Below are 20699 nucleotides of genomic sequence, written 5' to 3'. Positions count from 1 at the left end.
TCTGCAGCCTTCAAGGCTGGGAAGAATCTCCCCAGTGTGGGGCATCTGACATGATGTGCACCTACTCGCCATAGTGCAACCAACTTTGTCAGTGCTGTTCTCAACTTGAAACTGCAACAGAGAATTTTGACCTACTTTTGCAGTTTTTCTGTTGTTTTGCACAACATTGAGGACACTGGAACCAGGTCAGTCTAGTGCTGGTTGGAAAAGCACAGATAAATGCTGATCTCCTCTGTATGGAACTGCTGCTGGGGTACAGGCAGGTAGTTGAAATGCATCTCCTGCTAGAAGACACTCCACATAACCAGAAAGCTCTTGAGTGGGAGAGAAAAAGGCAAAAAAACCCCAAAAGATACTTCTCATGGCTGAGAGCATTCAGCCTTGAATTCTCCCATTCCTTGGCTTGTGTTATAGCCAGGCACTAGCTCAGAGTCCTCTTCCAGGTCAGCCCGAGAATGTCGATCTGCTGGAGGGCAGGAAGGCTCTGCAGAGGGATCTGGACAGGGTGGATCACTGGGCCAAGGCCAGTCTTATGACCAAGGCCAAGTGCCAGGTTCTGTGCTTGGATTGCAACAATCCCATAGAGTGTTCCAGGCTTGGGGATAAGTGGCTGGAAAGTGACCCAGTAGGAAAGGACCTGGGGGTGCTGGTGACAGCTGCCGAACATGAGCCCAGGTGTGCCCAGGTGGCCAAAAAGGCCAGCAGTATCCTGGCTTATACCAGCAATAATGGGGCCACAGGCCCAGGACAGTGCCTGTCCCCCTGTGCTGGGCAATGCTGAGGCCACACCTTGAAGCCCAGGGTCAGTTCTGGCTCCTCATGACAAGAGAGACCCTGAGGGACTGGAGTGTGTCCAAAGAAGGGAACAGAGCTGAGGAAGGGGCTGGAGCACCAGGAGCAGCTGAGGGAGCTGGGGGGGCTCAGCCTGGAGAAAAGGAGGCTCAGGGGGACCTTCTTTCTCTCCAACTCCCTGACAGAAGGGGGAAGCCAGGGGTGGGGGTCAGGCTCTGCTCCCAGGGAACAAGGACAGGATGAGAGGAAATGGCATCAAGTTGTGCCAGGGGAGGTTTAGGTTGTATATTGGGGAAATTTTCTTCATGGAAGGCATTGTCAAGCTTTGGAACAGACTTTCCAGGGCAGTAGTGGAGCCGCCATATCTGAAAGTGTTCAAAAACTGTGTGGATATGGCACTTGAGGACATGGGTAAGTGGTGACCATGGCAGTGCTGGGTTAACTGTTGGACTCGACAATCTTAGAAGGCTTTTCCAACCTTAATGATTCTGATTCTAAGATAGGATATTTGGTTATTTGTTCATTTTTCTCCTCAGGAGCAGGGCAGATCTCATAACTTTTATTTTCTCATTAGTAGAACAGCAACTTTGCCAGGAGTGAGTAAAAGGATGGTTTTGGAAAAAGAAAATTTTGTTGGGGCCAGTTGGAAGGACAGAAGCAGAATAAGAAATAGAATGTCATGAAAGGGAAGAGATGAGGCAGTGGGATGAGAAGGCAGGAAGGGACTTGAAGCTAGTGGATTGTGTCCTTGTAGAAGACAGCAGAGCTGTCAGCAAAGGGCTTACTAATTGTGTTTTAATAAAGGCAGAGCGGTGACACCTTGGAAGCTCTTACTGCACACAGTGAAGCAGAGGACACAAAGTCAGCTTGTTTCTCTAAATTTAGGGGTGTAAACTCATAAAATGAGTTGGCAGATGCTGAGAACGTGAGTGAACACATCATATATGTCCTGGTTTCCAAATGTTCCTCGTTCCCTGCACCCTGACTGCTGTCCCTTTTTCAGAGGATGAGCCCTTTGTCCTGATCTGTGGTAAAGCCAGCAAAGTTTTCTGCTGCTGAAGGCTCTACTTTTTACACAGTCTGAGGGTGAAAGCTGGTGAGCTCATATCCGTATGTTTATAACATGTCAGTTGAGAGTCCTGGAGGATTCTGAAGGCTCTGAAGTCATGTGAGAAGTAGCAGATCTTGTCTGGAAAGCACTCTCCAGATCAGGAGACTCACCAGACGTATTACGCAGGCACGTGGGGTGGGTGTTGGAAAACCCAGTGAGAAGGCATGTGCCTTGTCCTAAAGCAATGATCTTGGAGTTGCTTTGAAGAATTGAGATCCTGTGTCTGTAGACAGCAGGGCGACATCACCCAACCTAACAGAAAATGGGGCTTTCTTGAGTGTCTCTTCTTTAAAGAAGAAAAAAGGAGTTGTAGGACTGCTTGTTGGGGTGTTGCTCCTTCTGCCAGGCATTTGCAGTTTGATTTCTGGCATGTATTGACTCCTTCATGGATCAAAACCACACACAGGCCCAGACTAGATCTGCTTGCTTTGATTTGAGGAAAAGTGGGTTCATTTACAACTTCAGATTGGACAGATTTCTGAAATCATGCCCCAAACCAAGAGTTGGACAACTCTCATTCATATCCTGGAAGGGTCTCCAGAGTAACTCAAGGAGATCAAAGAAGTTCTGAGTGCAAAGGAAGTGAGCTTCTGCTTGGAAGGGTAGGAACAAGGGTGGCTTTCACTTCTTCACACCAGCCTCTCATTTACTTGTCCTGTCCTATGGCTGCTCTCAGACTGAAGGCTTCACTGTGAAACCGGGAGGCTCTGAGCAATGTCTGTGCCATAACAAGGAAGTGGTAAAGTGATTAAAACTTCTTTCACACTGCACTGTGCTACTGATCTCAACACCAACGGCAACTGCCTTCAAGTGCTACCTGAAAATGTCCAAGGCCAGGTTGGACAGGGCTTGGAGCAACCTGGTCTCGTGGAAGGTGTCCCTGCCCATGGCAGGAGGGTGGAATGAGATGAGCTTTAAGGTCCTTTCCAAACCATTCTATGATTCAACACCATCTGGAAGTTGTTTTGTAGCTGTAACACTGCGGTTTTGTTGATGGAGGTGAGACTCAGATCTTGGGTCTAAGTGTTTGGATGTGTGTAGGATACAGAGCTGTTGGTTTTTATTTAGCTAACTGTGCTTCAAGTAATTTCCTTTCAAGCCTGTGTCTTTCATTAAATAACTATTCCTGTGTCTCCAATTGTATCGTAGTGAAATGAATCCTGGAATTGGGCTGAGTCACCATTAGGGAAGTATCTTCATGTACCTCTGTTCAAATGAAAGTAACTTTGAAGAGCAATCTTGCTGAGTGGGTGGAAAAGTAGGAAGGGAAATCATTATGAAGAAGTTTGAATCGTGGCAGGAAATCATCCTGGTGTTCTGAGCAGCCTTTAAATATTAATGTGACTGAATTCAGGTTGCAGTCTGGTCTTCATTCTTCTGCCTCTCCTCCTTCAAAGCTGAGTGCTTTGCTAGCCCTCCAAGGCCATATTTGATGCCATATTTACTGCTGTTGTTTTTAATACGTAATAACGACAGTGTGAGATCAGTGTGTGGTCCCATGTGCCAACAGCTGGGCTCTGCTCGTTGGCTTGGCCCTAATAAAGAGGTTCTCAAATGCTTGGTTCAGTCATCCATCACTGCTCTGAATTCCTGTTTGCAGGAGGCTTTCAGCCGAGAGGGTTATGTTTAGTGTTTGCAGACTGTCAGGCGTGACCTTTCCATTCTTCTCCCTGGGGAGACCTCATCCAGATGGGGAGCGGGGGAGGGATGGAGGCATAGGAGCTCATAGCCGGTAACATCTTATTTCACAAGCCAGAAAATGCATGGTGGGATTCTGTGCCTGCCTGAGGAAAACGGAGTTGCTTGTCCCATCTGAGATGTGCTGAGCAAGGGGTAAACTGGGCAGGGTGTGTGCTTTTGCTAGAGACTTCTTTCTGTTTCCTTTTCTGAGATCTGGAGTTGTTGCTCATGGATTATCCAACCTTGATGAAAATAATTAATTTAGTTTCCTGAGGAAATAAGTCCTCCTCTCTGTCTTTGGTGGGATCAAGTGTGTTTTCCAAAGTGCTGCTGTTTTTTACTCCTGGAATTCTTGTGTTCTGCTCATCTTTCTCAGTGATCCAGCCCTAGAAGCACTCCAGCATCACAGAATGGTTTGGGATGGAAAAGCCCTCTAAAATCATTGGGTCCAACTGTTCCTCCAGCACTATGAAGGCAACCACTAAGACATGCCCCCAAGTGCCACACCCATGTGTTTTATCACATGGAAGATGTAGTTTAACTGAAAGTTAAAACAACATTTGGCTGTGATGGTCTATGTCTCTTACCGTAGCAGAGATAAAGACCAAAACTTCCCCCAGTCCAGCTTTACCTTTCTAAATTTTATCAGAAGCACCTAAGGCCACCAGCTACTATAGGTCATCCTCACATTAGGTTTCAGTTCCACAGCAAAATTCTGTAGTTTCACTAACTGTCCTTTTCACTCTTGTTTGTTTTGAATTTGTTTTGAAGCCAGCCCCTCCTTCCAGGGGTGGGGTCAAGTCCAAGCGCTTTACTGATACCTGATAGAGCTGCCTCAGTGCTCATGCAGGCTGGTTCCACAGGGCAGACACAACCAGGCCTGTGTCTACACTGGGCAGGGCACCTGAAGGATGAGGAGTTGTCTCTGATGAGAAAGCAGTTCATCCAGTGTGCTGGTAGCAGAGATTTGCTGCTTATCCATATTCAGCTCTAAGTATTAAATCTTGAATTAATTGGAGGGATGAGTAGAGCTTGGTAATGCAAAATAATTTCCTGTACATGAACATCTCTCTCGTGTGGGCCAGTGGTGCTGAATCGCAAATGGTGTTTCGCACATTGTTTTGCGAACTTGACAGTTCTAGCGTTGGGTCAATGTGGCCAAACTGGTGGTGTGGCTGTGACACAGATGTTGTTAGGTGACCCGGTGATTTCCAGACCTCCTGGATATGCTGCAGAGATGCTGTCTGATGTTTCCTGCAGAGATCCACCGTTGTGCAGAGCAACAGGAAGAATTCCAGTGCCTAAAGGGGGCCTACAGGAAGGCTGGAGAGGGACTTTTTTTGCAAGAGCAAGCAGTGATAGGACAAGGGGGAATGGCCTTAAGCTGAAAGAGGAGAGAGCTTGAGAACTGCATCACAAGCATCTCCAGAGTACCTGATATCGTTTACTGATACAACATCTGTATCGACAAAGCATCAGCCTTTTCCTTCATCCTGCCAAGTGCTTGGGGAATCTCACCCACTGCCACTGTTACTTCTAGGCAGTCCCCTCAGGTCCTCTGTTCCTACAGAGGCTTCAGAGTTTCATATGTGAATGATAGAACTTCCTCCTGGCTGCCGTGGGGCCAAGCTGAACCGTTTGACTGCACTAATGACTCACTGTGAGTTCATGTCCTAGGGAAGGTCTCAGGGTGAGATATTGATCTTCCACGCACTCCCTGGACAGCACTTGTGGGACAGGACCTCCAGGGTCCATACAGCTCCTGCCTGTCTCCTTTGGGCTGGTCCCTGAGCACAGAAGAACCACTTGGCCTGCAAGGGTTGAGAAGCATTTGTCTCTTGTCCCCTTTTGACTAAGGTTTCAGGAGTTATAAGGTGCTCAGGAGGTGTACTGGTCGCTGGCTGGAGTACCCCAGAGCTGCTTACCCCCAGGGTTGTGGTGGTGCCAGATTTGGACATACAGGAGGAAGGTTTACTTCAGTTCCTCTGGGAGAACTGTCAGGCTTTGGTTTGCCTGTCATGGATGTGGCTGCTGGAGAAGGTGGGAATCTGACCAACCTGCTAGTGGAAGGTGTCCCTGCCCATGGCAAGGTGTTGAGATGAGACGAGACGAGACGAGATGAGCTTTAAGGTCCCTTACAACCCAGACCAGTTTGTGATTGAATGATTATCTATATTTCCAAGATCTTGGCTCATGAGTTCCTTACGCAATTTCATTAGAATGTCTGGTTTTCCAACACCTCATTTTTTGGGAGAACTAAATCCTGTGAGCACACAGTGTGGACTGTGTGTGGATGTAGCTTTCAGGAAACTTTTGGCTTTTTCAAAATAATCTTGCTTTGGCTACTAATTTTGGTCATATCTGTAACACAACAGTTTCAATTAGCAAATATATCGGAGGTAGATTTGGAGTTGGACTTCGACGGTCCTTGCACATCCCTTCCAACTTAGGTTATTCAGGATAGTCTAGATCAACTTGAAAAGAGGTAAAAGGAAGGAGAATTTGACTTCAGTGCTTCAAAATTTTCTTCTCTTGGCATCTTTTATTGACCCCTTTGTACTTTTTGTCTGGCTTTTGCGTAACACTTTAAAAATATATGAAGTGAGAAGAAAACAAACTTTACACTTCTCATTGGCTTTAAAGGTGGGGCGAGATCTCCTCTCAGTGTACACCTGACGTGCTGATGTTGTTGGAATGGCTTTGGTTAGTGAGTGTGATATCAGTCCTGGAAACTCCAGTGGAATTACAAAATGGTTTGGGTTGGAAGAGACCTTAAAGTTCATCCCATTCCACTCCATGCCATGGGCAGGGACACCTTCCAGTAGACCAGGTTGCTCCAAGCCCCATCCAACCTGGTCTTGAACACTTCCAGGGGTGGGACACAGAGCAAGCAGTCGACAGACAGCACTTAGAACTCTTCATAAGGTCAAGGCTTTTTATCAGAAAACTGTTAATAAAATGATAAAGTTCTCCTACAGCTGTTAAATTCCTTCAAACCAGGAAAGTTCTGGACATTGGCCCTGTTGTACTTTTCTCACTTGGTATTTTAAAATAATGATTTTTATTTCATATATCATTTTTCTTTTCTCCAGGTAAGAAACCAAAAGTAACCTGCCTTTACTGAGTTCTCAAGAACATAATCGACCCCTTGGTACATTATCAAGATGCATTAGGAAACTGGATCTGGTGCCAAAACAACTCCATGAGTTTCCATGACTCTCCTGAACCCTGACTCCAATACTTTTGGATATAAATTTCTCTTCTAAGGAGAAGAGTGTGTACTCCAAATCCTTTCTGCCAGCTTGCTGGCAGAGATATTTCACTAAGATCATGGACCATCCTAATAGGGATAAGGATGAAAGGCAGCGGACGACGAAGGGAATGCCGGGAAGGAGCGGGCACGGTTCTCGACCGAGCTCATCGGCATCTTCTGGCGTTCTTATGGTGGGACCCAACTTCAGAGTGGGCAAGAAGATTGGGTGTGGGAACTTCGGAGAACTCAGACTAGGTAAGAAGTAATCATTTTAGTGGCCTGCAGTATGCACATTAGCATTTCACCACTGGAGTATAAATATGTAAAAATTTACCCTGGCTCGAGAAACGTGTGCACTTGTCTCATTTCCCAAGTGTCGAGCTGCCTGAAGCTTCTGACTCAGAAGATGTAACTCTTAACATGATTTTGATTTGCATAAAGTCAAAGGGAATATACTGGAGAGACCGAAGATGCAAATTTTGAACAATCCCAATAAATGAAGACTCTTCTCAGCGCTGAATGTCTTGCCTAAGGTGAAAACAAATCTTCTTAACTGTGTGAATTGCTAAATCTTGCTTTCAGATTTCTCTCCATAAGCTAGAACACGCTTTTAAAGTGCTGGGTGAGACTCTTTCCAAGCACTCAGACTCCATTCCACATCCTTCTCTAACCTCACTGCCCTAATTCCAGCCCTGTCTCACTCTCCCTGCTCTGTCCCGTGTGTTGGACTCGCTGGCAGGAGCAGGACATGGGATTGGCCATCTGGCTCTGCTCAACCAGCCCAGCAGCCTGTGAGTTTTCATGGACTGTTGGTCTTCTAACCTCATCTTGCAGCTGGTTGCACAAACAGATGGTTCCACTAATGCATTGTTTGTTTAGGACTACTCAGGAGCTCAGTGCAGAGCAGTGCATTGGGCTCATAAGTCATCCTAACCAAACAATATTTGTGTTTTAAAAGAGGTAGGGGAAGCACCGGTGTTGCTTCCCATAACCAAAGGGTTATAACACATAACTATTGATAGTATCTTTGTAGATTCCTGCTCAGAATCTATGTCATCCTAAATTAATCTGTGTAGTCTCTCACTCTGAGGTTGGGTTGTTGCATCTCTACAAACTGCTGCTTCTCCACGGTGTGAAGATTAACCAGCTCACTTATGGTGTGTCTCAGTAAATGGGTAGTTTGGTTTCAGCATTACATCAGAGACATTTTATTGATTTGCAGGAGCAGAGATAATGCTCCAGAGGTGGAGAGAAACCAAGGGCAGGGACAGAAACTCCCACCTTCCTGCACGAGTATAATTGGCAGCTGAAGATAGGTTTGGATACTTACAGTGACATAACATGAAAAGCTCTATTGCATTCTCACTTTCCCCCAAACAGCAAATGTCAAGATCCCCAGGGAGATGTTGAATTGCTTTGTAATCCAAGTTCTGTGCTGAGGTTCAGCAGCTGTAGTGGATCCCTCCAGGTACTGGGCTCTTGGGTTTATTCAACTGGTGCCCAAATCACAGAATGGTTTGGGTCGGAAGGGACGTTAAAGCCTATCTCATTTCACCCCCTGCCATGGGCAGGGACACCTTCCAGTAGACCAGGTTGCTCCAAGCCCCGTCCAACCTGGAGTTGAACACTTCTGGGGATGGGGCAGCCACAGCTTCTCTGGCCAGCCTGTGCCAAGGCCTCACCACCCTCACACCCAACAATTCCTTTCCAGTGTCCCATCCAACCCTGCCTTCTGGCAGTGGGAAGCCATTTCCCCTTGGCCTGGCAGTTCAGTCCCTTGTTCAAGGGGCTATTTTGGATCCCCTTTAGGCACTGGAAGGGGTTCTAAGGTCTCCCTGAGCCTTTTCTTCCCCAGGTGAACACCGCCAGTTCTCTCAGCCTGACTCCAGAGCAGAGGGATTCCAGCCCTCAGAGCAGCTCTGTGGCCTTCTCTGGAATCACTCCAGCAGCTCCATATCCTTCTGCTCTTGGACCCCAGAGCAGGAAGCAGCTCTGCAGGTGGGGTCTCACCTGAATGGGGCAGAAGAGCAGAATCCCCCCTCCCCTGCTGCCCCTGGTGTTGCTGGGGCTGCAGCTCCCGTTTCCACGATTCTTTTTCACATTTCTCAAAATTTTAGTGGTATTGGGTTTGTGATTAAAGTACAGTTTCGTAGCATATACTTCGGAGAAGAGATTCCACTTCTGAAAAAGTCAGTTTACAGAGAAATTAAGCTTTAACTATGAAAATGCAACACCTGCTAGGTGAGTGTCTGTTTTGTTTTTAATAAAACATATATTGTTAATGCTGGTTAACTAAGAATTTGGGCAACAAGCCACACGTAATGATAACAACCATTAGGTGTAAGGTCCTTCCAGGAGCTGTATTACCCATTTTTTTAAACTTCTCTTACTTTTTGCCTGTCACTATCCTTTACAAACTCCAATTTGCTCAAATAGCAGCTATTTCTCTTGCACAGACTGCTGGTAATTATGGCTGGGGAGAAGGAGAAGCTGAAATCTGAGTGCGCAAATCTCTGATAACAGTTTTGTCCTGTGAGGATGGATGGTGTGCCCCTTGCTTTTTGGCTTTTCTTATGTGGTTTCAGAGAAGTTAAACCCCAGTAGCACAGGCAGAGCAGAGCCTGATAAACAAGGGGAAAAGAGATTTTTTCCAATTCCCTGAGGTGTTTCTCTATTTTCAGGTGTTGTGTTTTCACTCCAAGCTGCTCTTGTATCAGGGGAGCTGATTGTTCAGGGAGGAGATGGCACGTACCTGCAGAAGCTGTTTGCTGTGAATATGCAGCTCCCTACTCAGGGTTGATCTTTCTTCCTGAAAATACAGATTGCCCTGGGGACATGACTTTTTTGGAGCATTTGGGAGCAGCACAGTTGGATCCCAGCCCACTGAGGAGATGGGATGGGGACATGAACACAAAACTCAGCATGTGATAGGAGGAGAAGGGGGAAATGGCCACAACCTGTGCCAGGGGCGGTTCAGGTTGGATAGGAAAAAAATTCTTCACTAAAAGCGTGGTTGAGCATCAGAACTCCTCAGGGAAGTGTTGGAGTCACCATTCCTGAAAGTGTTCAGAAAAGGAGTAGATGTGGCACTGCACGATGTGGTTTAGTGGAAATGATGGGATTCAGTTGAAGGCTGGACTTGATGACTGATGATCTTGGAGGTCTTTTCCAACCCTAATGATTGTGTGATCTGGCCCAGAATAACATGGGACAGGGTTAACCGGTGGCTATTTCTTTAGACAGGCTGCAGAGTAGGGAGTCTGGGAGGGCTTTGTTTTCCCAATTGGCTCACCCATATTAGCAGGAATATGGTGCTAGCAGGGAGCAGGGGGTCCTGTTTGCCATTCCCATGCCAGATACTGATGGATTTGGGATTTCATTGCCTTCTGTGCAACACCAAATTGTGCAGCTCCCTCGTATCTGCCGAGTCAAACCTCATGCTGCCTCGGGAGCTGGAGCACCAGGAAATTTTTTCCCAAAAACTGAACCATGAGCCATGGTAGAGATACATAAGCCTCCACAAATGTCTCCTTTTTTTCCCCACTGTTTGACACTCTTATTTAGTAATGCAATTAAATAGGAACTAATGTAAAATTCTTATCACAGTTTCAGTAAGTTGGAGGGTTTTTTAAATGAGCATTAAGTTCTGGATAGAGCAGATCATAGAATCACAGAATGGTTTAGGTTGGAAGGGCCAGTGAAAGATCATCGTGTTCTAACCTCCTGCCATGGGCAGAGACACCTTCCACTAGACCAGGTTGCTCCAAGCTCCATCCAACTTGGCCTTGGACACTTGCAGGAATGGGGCAGCCACAGCTTCTCTGGGCAACCTGTGCAGGGGCCTCACCACCTTCACAGCCAACAGTTTCTCCCCAATATCCCCTCTAACCCTGCCCTCTGGCAGTAGGAAGCCATTCCCCCTTGGCCTGTCCCTCCAGGCCCTTGTCCAAAGTCCCTCTCCAGCTCTCTTGGAGCCCCTTCAGGCTCTGAAAGGGGTTCTCAGGTCTCCCTGGAGCTTCTCTTCTCCAGGTGAACACCCCGAGCTCTCCAGAGCAGAGGGGCTCCAGCCCTTGGAGCATCTCCATGGCCTCCTCTGGATTTGTTCCTTCTTGTGCTGCAGACACAGAGCTGTTACTGGAGACCAAAACTTTTTGTTCTAACACCAACATTATCTGGCATTTTCAAAACTCTGTGTCCAAGTATTTAAAAATTACCATTAATGCAGCTTTTCTCCCTGCTTTGAGGGTGAAAAAATTGTTAGGATGGGCTAGATCTAATCCATATCGTGATTCCTCCCTTGATGAGCTGCTGCACCAAAGAGATCTGGGGAGAAGTCTGTGTTTTTATGTGCATCCAGAAGTCAGATGTCAGCATAATTCACACAGAGTTCTCATGAAGATTTAGCACATCTCAGCAGCGAGTAGCAAGCCCCAAACTAGCAGAAAAGTTGCTTGTCTGTAGCTTGCTGGGTCAGAGCAGGTGGATCTGATCTGGGAAGGTGCCCCCCAAAAGCAAGAACCACCCAGGCTGTAGTTTGAAGGCAGGAGCTTTTCTTCCAAACAAGTAAATCAATCAAATAAATAATTGAAGATGATAATGGCATCTGGTACTGGGGCTGTAGTTCCCAAATAACAAGGCATAATGTGAATATTGGATGAGAACAATGTGGGATGTGGAGGGTGAGAGTAGATCCTGCGTAGGGTCTACACCATGAACTGTTAGCAGGAGACGTGCTCTAAAAGGGACAACAATCGGGCACATCCTGAGTGCCCAGAGAGTCTGGTGTGTGTGCAGATGCATCACTTTGGAGATGGCTTGCTTTGGGCTCCTCTGGTGCCTGTAATCTGTCCATGTATTTGCTACGTCTCACTACCAGTCCTTGAGAAATCCACGTGGGGAGGTTTCCCACGTGAATGCCAGTGACTTAATGCATCAATTCTTTGGAATATGTAGTTCATAATTGTCAGTGGAACTCCCCAAAACTGAGGCATGGACTTACTCACTGCTCCATCAAAAGCTTTGCCTCAACTTGAAAGGCTTTTGTTAGCACAGTTATATGGATCATTTGTTGTACTAAGTTAAGGTGCAGCTTCTGTTCAGGGCTTGTTTCACTGCACAGGTCACTGTCTTCTGGGAGCCTTTGCTCTTCCATCCTAATCTGCCTTGAAGGAGGAGGAAGGATAAATCATTGCACTTTGGACAGTGTGACAGCAAAACTGAGGAGTAGATCTCAGTCTGGAGCCAGCAGAGAGATTTTGGGGATTTACTTTGCCATTGTAGCTGGCAAAACAAGCATCTCATGCTGCAAACCCTTTGGGAAGGGTTTGGAGTTCAGAGGCTGGACCTATTTGCACCCCTTACATTCAGGGTCTCCCCGTAGTGCTCTGGTGGGGATGCATTAGCACTGGAGGATGAATTAGTTCATTTACCTTTGGCTGTTGTCCTGATTTCCCAGGCTGGTGTGCTGCTTAATCCCAGCTTTTTAACTGAGGAACTTCATTATGAAAATTACCTTCTATCTAGTCCTCACCCTCATAAAACAGACCATAATAGACTGGATTATGGCTCTATGTACATGGAGGGTGTTGACCATATCCATCTTTGCCTTGAAATAAGTTTGGGAGAGCACTGTTTTCCTGATACCATTGTCCTGCATTGGTGGAAGAGCACAGGTGTTGATGGAAGGGCTGTGGGTGGAAGTGCACCCCTGCCTTGCAAAGGTGTGATGGAGGTCATGGGATCCATAGGGGATGGAGTTCTCATGCCTCCCTCCCTGGGGGCTTTTGCTGTTCAGAGCTTCTGACTTTCTCACATATTTGGGCTAGAGCTTCCCTGGCTCAGTGTCCTCAAACTGAGCACTTTCAACCATGTCCTGGGCTCATCCCCACCAGAGACAGCAGGTGAAGACAGGATTCTACCCTGCTCAGGTGAGACCCCACCTGAAGAGCTGCCTCCAGCTCTAGGGTCCAACAGCAAAAGGATATGGAGCTGCTGAAGCAAGTCCAGAGGAGGCCATGGAGATGCTCCAAGGACTGGAGCCCCTCTGCTCTGGAGCCAGGCTGGGAGAGCTGGGGTGTTAAGCTGGAAAAGAGAAGGCTCCAAGGAGACCTGAGAGCCCCATCCAGTGTCTAAAGGGGCTCCAGGAGAGCTGGAGAGGGACTTTGGACAAGGGCCTGGAGGGACAGGCTAAGGGGGAATGGCTTCCCGCTGCCAGAGGGCAGGGTTAGATGGGATACTGGGAAGAAATTCCCTCTGAAGATGATGAGGCCCTGGCACAGGTTGTCCAGAGAAGCTGTGGTTGCCCCATCCCTGGAAGTGTTGAAGGCCAGGTTGGATTGGGCTCGGAGCAACCTGGTCTAGTGAAGGTGTCCCTACCAATGACAGGGAGTGGAACTGGGCAGTCTTTAACTGTCCCTTCCAAACCAGTCTGTGATGTTGATTGGAGCTCCATTTAGAAGGGGGAGGAGCTACAGCTGCAGCTACCAGTGGGGCTCATTCTCTGGTCCCTAATACAGAGCAGCTATTCCAGATGGCTTTAGGCTGCCTTTTCTCAATGTCCTCACATCTTCTCCCTTTCAGCCATTGCTGCAGCCCAGGTCTGTCTCAGAGGGTGAAGCAAGTCATCTGCCACCTGCTTTTCCACCAGTTTGGCCTTTTAGCCCCTTCAGTGCTTTCCAGTGTCTGAGTATTCCCGATGAAACTGCAAAACCTTCTTTTTACCCTTTGTTTCCAGTCTGGGCATAATATTATGTCTTTTACTGGGAAGAAATAGATGGGAAGCACCTTGTGTGTCAGAGGTTAGTGCTGGGGCTCAGCTTTCACCTCTGCCTGCAGAAACACCTCCCTGAGGATATTTAAACTCGCATTTAAATGCCTACCCTGTGTTAAACTGCATCACCAGTTACCAGAACAGGTTGGAGCTATAAAATTGTGCCTTCCTGATGGATCTTAAAGCAATATGCTTGGTGCATGCTGGGTCTGGGAACACCCAATCCCAAATTTAGAGGCCAGAACTACCCTGAGAGATAAAGCAGGGAAAGCAAAAAAGAAGTAAAATGTAGAAAACATGAAGCTGTTATAAAGTAAACTAAATTTCCCTTGATATTTCAGGATTTTAAAATGACTGTCTGTCTTCTCTCATGTTCGTAATGTCTTTAATTTGATTGAGTCTCCCAGTGTTGTTGTGTTGTATCCGTGTGCCAAGGAGGACAAGGCATGGTTTTAATGCTGCCATGTGGGTATGGCAGAGCTGCTCCGGCTCCTGCCTACTCTGAACAATGTCACTCCCTGTCCTGGGCTTTCTCAAGAGCTGGGCTGTGCAAAGCATCAATATCCATTACAGGAATTGGAAAATAAGTGTAACAGAACCAGGCTGATGCTGCAAATAAACCCTGATAACTTCCAGCCTAGATTGCTTCTGTATTTTAGAGCTACAGTTGCTGAATGGAAGCATGACTTATGCTGTGGCAGTGCTAAGCAGTGATGAGCAAAGGTCAGTGCTTCCCTGGCTAAATTCATGGGGAGCTTTTCATGGTGGCAGCTGCCCTCCTCAAAGGGGACAGTGGGACAAGAGGAGATCAGAAAGGTAGAGGGTGCCAGGGTGGTGGGACAGAGCAGATCCAAGGCTTGCCTGAGTGTCCTTCCCCAGTGGGTTCTCTTCCTGGAGAGTTTGATGTCAGGCATGAGCAATGTGGAGGTGAAGGGGAGGTGATTGCTCAGATTCCCTGGCAGAGGAACCAGAGGACATTGAGTGATACTGTAACTGGCAGTGTCAGAGCACATGGAGAGATGCTCCGTGACACATGTAGCTGTGCATCACTGCCACAGGTCGCTGAGGGGGCCAGGGGCTCCCTTCAAACACCAGACAGGCTCCTGGAGGAAAAATTCCCCTCCAGCTGTAGCACAGACAGATCCCAGGGCTCTGGCTCAGCTTGACTTGTGCTCAGCTGGTTGTGCTCATCCTGTGTTCCTTTGTGCTTTCCAGAGCATGATTAACCTGGTGAAACTCCCTAGAGATTCCAGGATGAAATTGTTATGTGTCCAACGGATCCAAGACATTTCCAAAAGAAATGATGCTCTGTCTCTTCAGTTTTTTGCTCCCCAGATGTTTTTGGCATGATGTAGGTTATAAAACCCCATGTCTCTGCGATACCTCCTCTAAGGCGTGCACGGAGCATAAGTGCTGCCCTAAAACACAATTCCCTTGTTCTGAGGGGAAGGTGGTGTTTGCCTGCCCTGCTGAACTGCTGCAACTGATTATTTTGAGGCTTACACTTTGTTAAGGCAGGAACACTGGGGGGAATTGGGAAAACAGCCCTTTGGCAGCAGTGACACTCTCCTCATTGTGCCTCAAGCTGCAAGTGCTGAAATGTGGAACTAAAAGATTTTTTTCTTCTTTCCTTACAGGTAAAAATCTCTACACCAATGAATATGTAGCGATCAAACTGGTGAGTAGAAGCTTCAGGTGTCCTTAAATGACTTGTACTTCATGTTAAAAATTCAGACCAGAAGGAAATTTCTCACTTTGGGCTCAGTGCTGCTCTCATCCTCAGCTAGAATGACTTATTAAAACTAACATAAATTCTTGAGAACACTAAAAGCAAGGGAAGAACCCATCCTTCCACATGCTGAACACTTTTGGTATCTAACTGGTCTGTAGCTGTCCTACAGCAGTGAGAGCCTCATTCTCTGCCCAGGTCCCAGTGAAGGGCACTGAGGGGGGGTTTGCCACCTCTTCCTGCTCCATGGCTTGAGCCTTTCTGTTCAGGACTGCATGGATTCTCCAGTGATCAGAGCATTTGGTCAGGAACCTTCCATGATGCAGCCTGCTGCTCCATGTCTTTGTAATCGAGAGGCAGGAAAGAGGGAGTTTCTGTGGTTCAAATTCCCCTGGGGAGTAGGGCACAGCTCCGTCTGGTACAGTGCTGAGAGGCTGCAGATGCAACAGCAAACAAGATCCAGTTTGGTGAAGGTCAGCCTTTCCTCTGGCTGCTCTTGGTGTCTAGGAGATACAGTCCCATCGTCTGTGGAATCTGGGGGATGGGGAACACCCTAACTTGTAATTCTTCCAGATTTATAAACTCACAACCCAGTATGTGTTTATGCCTTAACTTTTCCTATCTATAAACTAAAGCTTTCCTTGATCCCCAGCAGTTTTCAGATTCAATTTCTTCTCACCCAAATGCTCTTTAATCATGATCCAAACCCTAAAATCTGCAGTGAAACTTGTGATTCTAGCTTGATATTGGCAGCAAACCTGCCTGTTTGTCCTGGTGGTGCTGTCTTGCAAAATGACAGGAATCACTCTGGTTACAGAAGACCAAGATAGATGTGGTGCATTAATTATGATCACATTCGAGTGCCACAGATTCCATATCTCTGGCATTCTCCTTATGATGCACAGTCGATGAAAAATAATTAGGGCTTTGCAGGTGAGACTTGTTTTCAAGACTGTTGGCAAATGTCAGAGGATATTCCCTAAAGTAAATAAATAAACACCGCATTGGAGTTTAGGATCAGAATCACAGGATGGTTTGGGTTGGAAGGAGCAGTTAAAGATCGTCCAGTTCCACCCCCTGCCATGGGCAGGGGCACCTTCCACTAGACCAGGTTGCTCCGAGCTCCATCCAACCTGGCCTTCAACACTTGCAGGTAGAGGACTGCTGGTTTTTAAGCAATAGAAGATGTGCTGTGTACACAGATAAGGTGTTTTATTCAGTCAATAACACTTCTGATTTGCTTTCCAAGATACTCCCCCAAAGTTATCGCATTGAAAACCATAAGGACATAGTAATCCAGTTAAAACACAGCTGGACTAGTCCAAAGGGTGCTTTTTTCTTTCAAAAAAGTGCCTGCAGTGACACCTCCCAGTAACCTGAAGCCTTTCCACAGCCATATGGCTCCATGGCATTGCCTCAGGCTACCTTAATCTGGCCTGTTTTTCTGGTCACATTTTTTCTTCTTTTTTTCTTCTTTTATTCCCCCCCCCCCAAATAACTGAGTGTTAAAGCAGTTAATTCTGCAACACATTCCAGTTCTATTTGTCCTCTTGTGATTCAAGCTTAATGATTCAAGCTCTGGTCCTTCCTGTGTGAAGGGCTAGAATTACCATCTTATGACCATCCAGGTGTTCACATACCTGCTCTGTTTTGTAGAATTTTTATGAGGGAACAGTAGAAAAGATGGGGGTTCCTTGGTCTCCTAATCTTAGAGAAGATTTCTCAGGAGTAAAAATTACTCAGCCTTGTTAGCAGCAAATATGCTGCTCTTACATGTGGACTTAACTGCAATTTTCTTTATCCTTCAAATAATTCCTGAATTAGTGGTGGAGTAGCTGCTTTTGATGTACTTGTAGGCAATGTTTTCTTTTATCTGCATTGTTGGACCAAGTCAAAGCTCTGCTCCAAGTCCTTCTGGCTGTGAGTTCATATTCTGTCACTTCAGCCCTGCTGTCTCAGCTATTTCTGTCTCCTGTCATGATGTTAAAACTGGAAAATGAGATTTCTTTTGTGGGGTTTAGGTTTCTTTTTGGGGTTGAGGCTGCACCGTGGAAAATTGCTGGCAGTGGAGATGAGTCCCTGTGTTCTGCCTTCTGTGGTGTCACCGTATAGCTCGTGGTCCTGCTCTTCAGCTGAGTTACTTGGCCAAGGGCATCTGGTGCAATCTTCTGAGGGTTTTCAAAGCTGGATTGCACATGGTAGGAATTCCTTCCCTGGAGGAGGTCGTCCTGGTGACGTTCAACTGTAGCCTGGGCGCGGTACCGGGCCGGACCCTCTCGTAGTGACAATGGCACTGTTGGTTCCAGCTGTGGATTTTCTCCATTGGACAGCAGCAATTCAGTTATTTTTACTGCAAACACAACATCTACCAGCATCCCTAAGTCCTTGATCTATAGGACAACCATCTGTTCTGGTATGATCTTCTTGGAAGCTGCCACAACTCTGGCAAACATCCAGAGCTCAGGCTCCAGCAGCTCCTGGTGTAGCAGTGGCTCGGGACTCCTTCCCCGATTTCGTCATGAGCAGCATCATATCCTGCTACATCAATCCTTCCACCTTTTTATTGGGATAAATAAACTATTCCCTGAACAGGCTGAGTTTCTGTTGCCTTGAATCCCTGCACTCTGCACGTGTCTTAGACTCTCCCTCAAGCCACCAGTAGCATTTATCTTAATTTAAATGTGACTTACATAACAAACTATTTTGTGCATTGCTTTATATTTGCCTTCCGTGGAGGTTCAATTTTGCCTTCAGAATATTTTTCCCCGTTGTTTTTGACGTAGTTGGTCATCTCTTCTCAGTGGTGACCAGTGACAGGACCTGAGGGAATGGCCTGAAGTTGTGTCAGGGGAGGTTTAGGTTGGATATTAGAAAAAGGTTCTTCCCCCAGAGGGTGGTTGGGCACTGAACAGGCTCTCCAGGGCAGTGGTCACAGCACCAAGGCTGACAGAGCTCAAGGAGCGTTTGTACAATACTCTGGGACACATGGTATGACTCTTCGGGGTGGTCCGGTGCAGGGCCAGGAATTTTACTCAGTGATCCTTGTGGGTCCTTTCCAACTCATCATATTCTGTAATTCTGTGATAATTGACTTCTAAAACTTTTAAACATCAGAAAGGTTGGACTTGATGACCTTGGAGGTCTTTTCCAACCTCAGTGATTCTATGATTAAGTTGATAAACAACCAGGAGCATTTGTTCCTCTTGCTGAGAAATAGAGGGGATGACTTGAACTGGTGAGGAACAGCTCAACTGGAAGTCAAATTGCCTGAATTCCTGGACAAAAATCCTTCTTCACGCTTCAAAAGAAGTGTTTAATGTGGAGTTCACACCCAATGTGGACATTAGTCTTACAGTGCAGACCAGAGGTCAACGAAAATCGAGGCCAGTGTTAACTTCGGTCTCAAAGCTGCCCTGGCAGTCAGTGAACCCGCATCTCTGCCTGTCCCAAGTGCACAGTTTTATTGCAAATGTAATTACTCCAGTCTCTTAATCCTCTCAATATTAACTTTATATTTTTAGAAGCCCTGTAATCTTACACGTTAATGCCTTGATGGATCGTGGGCATTAAGTCGTGTGCGTAAAGCACGGATGAGTAACAGTTGACAAATGAGATGGTTTGGGTGCATTGCAAACTTAGCCATTTGATTTTTTTGTTTTTATTCTATGCATAAAAGTAAGAATATTCTTGAGTGCTTTGAGATGTTTGACTGACACCTGCCACTGGGTGGGGAGACTTGTTCCTTTTTCCCACTGTCTGGCTACGTTGTGGTCCTTGCTGCAAGCAGCTGTGGGCTGACCTAAAACACACCCATGACTCAACACTTCTCAAAAATACTGGCTGGTGACCACAAAAAACCCTTTGGGCAACCACATCACCCACAAAGTGAACGTGGGCTCGAGCCTTTGCAACCTTGACTTCTCTCTGGCAATGGCCAGGGTCGTTCTTCAAGGACCAGGAGCTTTGTGAAATGATTCTTGAATGTCGCTGCTGTGAGTGAGCTTTATATTTAAATGAGAAGGTTATTTCTCTTCCAGAGAACAAATCTTACTACTTTTTGTTCTCTCCTTATTTAAATGACGTGTAATGGTGAAATCTGTTGTTGAACTTTCAGTCTAGAGCATTTTAATTATGCACAGTAACAAATTTTCAAGTATTGGGTCGAACTTTCTTTCGGTCAAATTGATTTTAACCAATTTTTTTATCTCTGTCTTAGGAACCAATTAAATCCCGGGCACCACAACTTCATTTAGAATACAGATTTTATAAACAACTTGGAAGTGCAGGTGAGTAAACCTACCTTAAACTTATCAAAAAGGATTTCATTATTAAATCAAACAAACATTATTAAATCATATTTGTTGTGTAACACTGACTTGAACTTATCGATCTGGGCGAATTCTTTTAGCCTCCCTCACACAATTTTTAGAAGAGATTTGGTAAGAATAAGATTATTATGATGATACTGGGTCATTGTGTGGATCTGAAACCTCAAGTTAGTGAGGATTTACTGATCTGGGGAATACCCATGTGAGTGTGTTTGTAAAACATTGGGTCTATCAATGGATGGAAAGTTATTTGCTTATAGAATGACCTTATTGTCGTGGTTTTGCCCACCAGCCCATCCCTGGGGCTGAGGATGGTTTTGTCCAGGTGATTTCCGGACAAAAAAACAATCAAAAAGTTCAGTGACGCCTTTGCTAATTACATCTTTAAGAAAACGGAAGAGAAGGTTGTGTCGCAGTTGAAATTAAGCAGCCATGTAGGAAAGGTGGCAGTGGGCCCTGAAGTGGGCCAAGGCCCCCTCCTCCCCGGCTTGGGCCGGGGGTGGGGGGGCAGGTGCGGTACTGAAGCCTCCCTTCACTCTTGTGAGAGAGTGAGGAAAAAAAAGGTTTAAAAGACAAACTGCTTAAACGAGAAACCGCTACAGAAGAATTCCAGCCATGAGATAACAGGACTTCCAAGGTCAAAGCTGGCAGCTGAAGCAGCAACAGGAGAGAGAAGAAAAGTTTGAAGGGGGGAGAGCTGCTTTTTTCTTCCTTTCGCTCTCCCTCCCTTCAGCAGGGTAAAGACTGAAAAATAAAACCCTGCCACTTGTGAAAGTTTGTTGGGGTGAAGAGACCCCCCATGCGGCTCACAGAGGAGCTTGTGGATGTACCTGAGATTTGTGACTTTAACAGAAAGAGAAAAGCCTTATGCTGGAGCAGGAGCGGCTCGGATGAGGCAGAGTCCTGTTGAAGACTTTGTGACCCTTGAAGGGGACGATGCTTATGCCGGAGCAAGGACGGCTCGGATAAGCTTGGGATCTCAGTGAGAGATCCATGCCGATGGTGCTGGAGATTTGTGACCCTGAGAGAACCTCACA

General features: G+C 46.5%; 1 protein-coding gene across 3 annotated transcripts in view; it reads left to right on the top strand.

The window, feature by feature from the left end:
- CSNK1G1 (casein kinase 1 gamma 1) overlaps positions 1 to 20699 on the top strand; it is a 101541-nt gene that overhangs the window by 34824 nt on the left and 46018 nt on the right. For all 3 annotated transcript variants that reach the window (XM_050309326.1, XM_050309327.1, XM_050309325.1), the window contains 3 exons: positions 6676 to 7091; positions 15243 to 15283; positions 19551 to 19620. In XM_050309326.1, the coding sequence (XP_050165283.1) occupies positions 6914 to 7091; positions 15243 to 15283; positions 19551 to 19620 (289 nt within the window). In that variant the 5' untranslated portion in view covers positions 6676 to 6913. The remainder of the gene's footprint in view (positions 1 to 6675; positions 7092 to 15242; positions 15284 to 19550; positions 19621 to 20699) is intronic.

Source organism: Myiozetetes cayanensis, unplaced genomic scaffold, assembly GCF_022539395.1.
Source record: "Myiozetetes cayanensis isolate MyiCay16 unplaced genomic scaffold, myiCay2020 scf14, whole genome shotgun sequence".
Lineage (NCBI taxonomy): Eukaryota > Metazoa > Chordata > Aves > Passeriformes > Tyrannidae > Myiozetetes > Myiozetetes cayanensis.
Note: the sequence above shows the minus strand (reverse complement) of the source record. Positions and strands in the feature narration are given on the sequence as shown.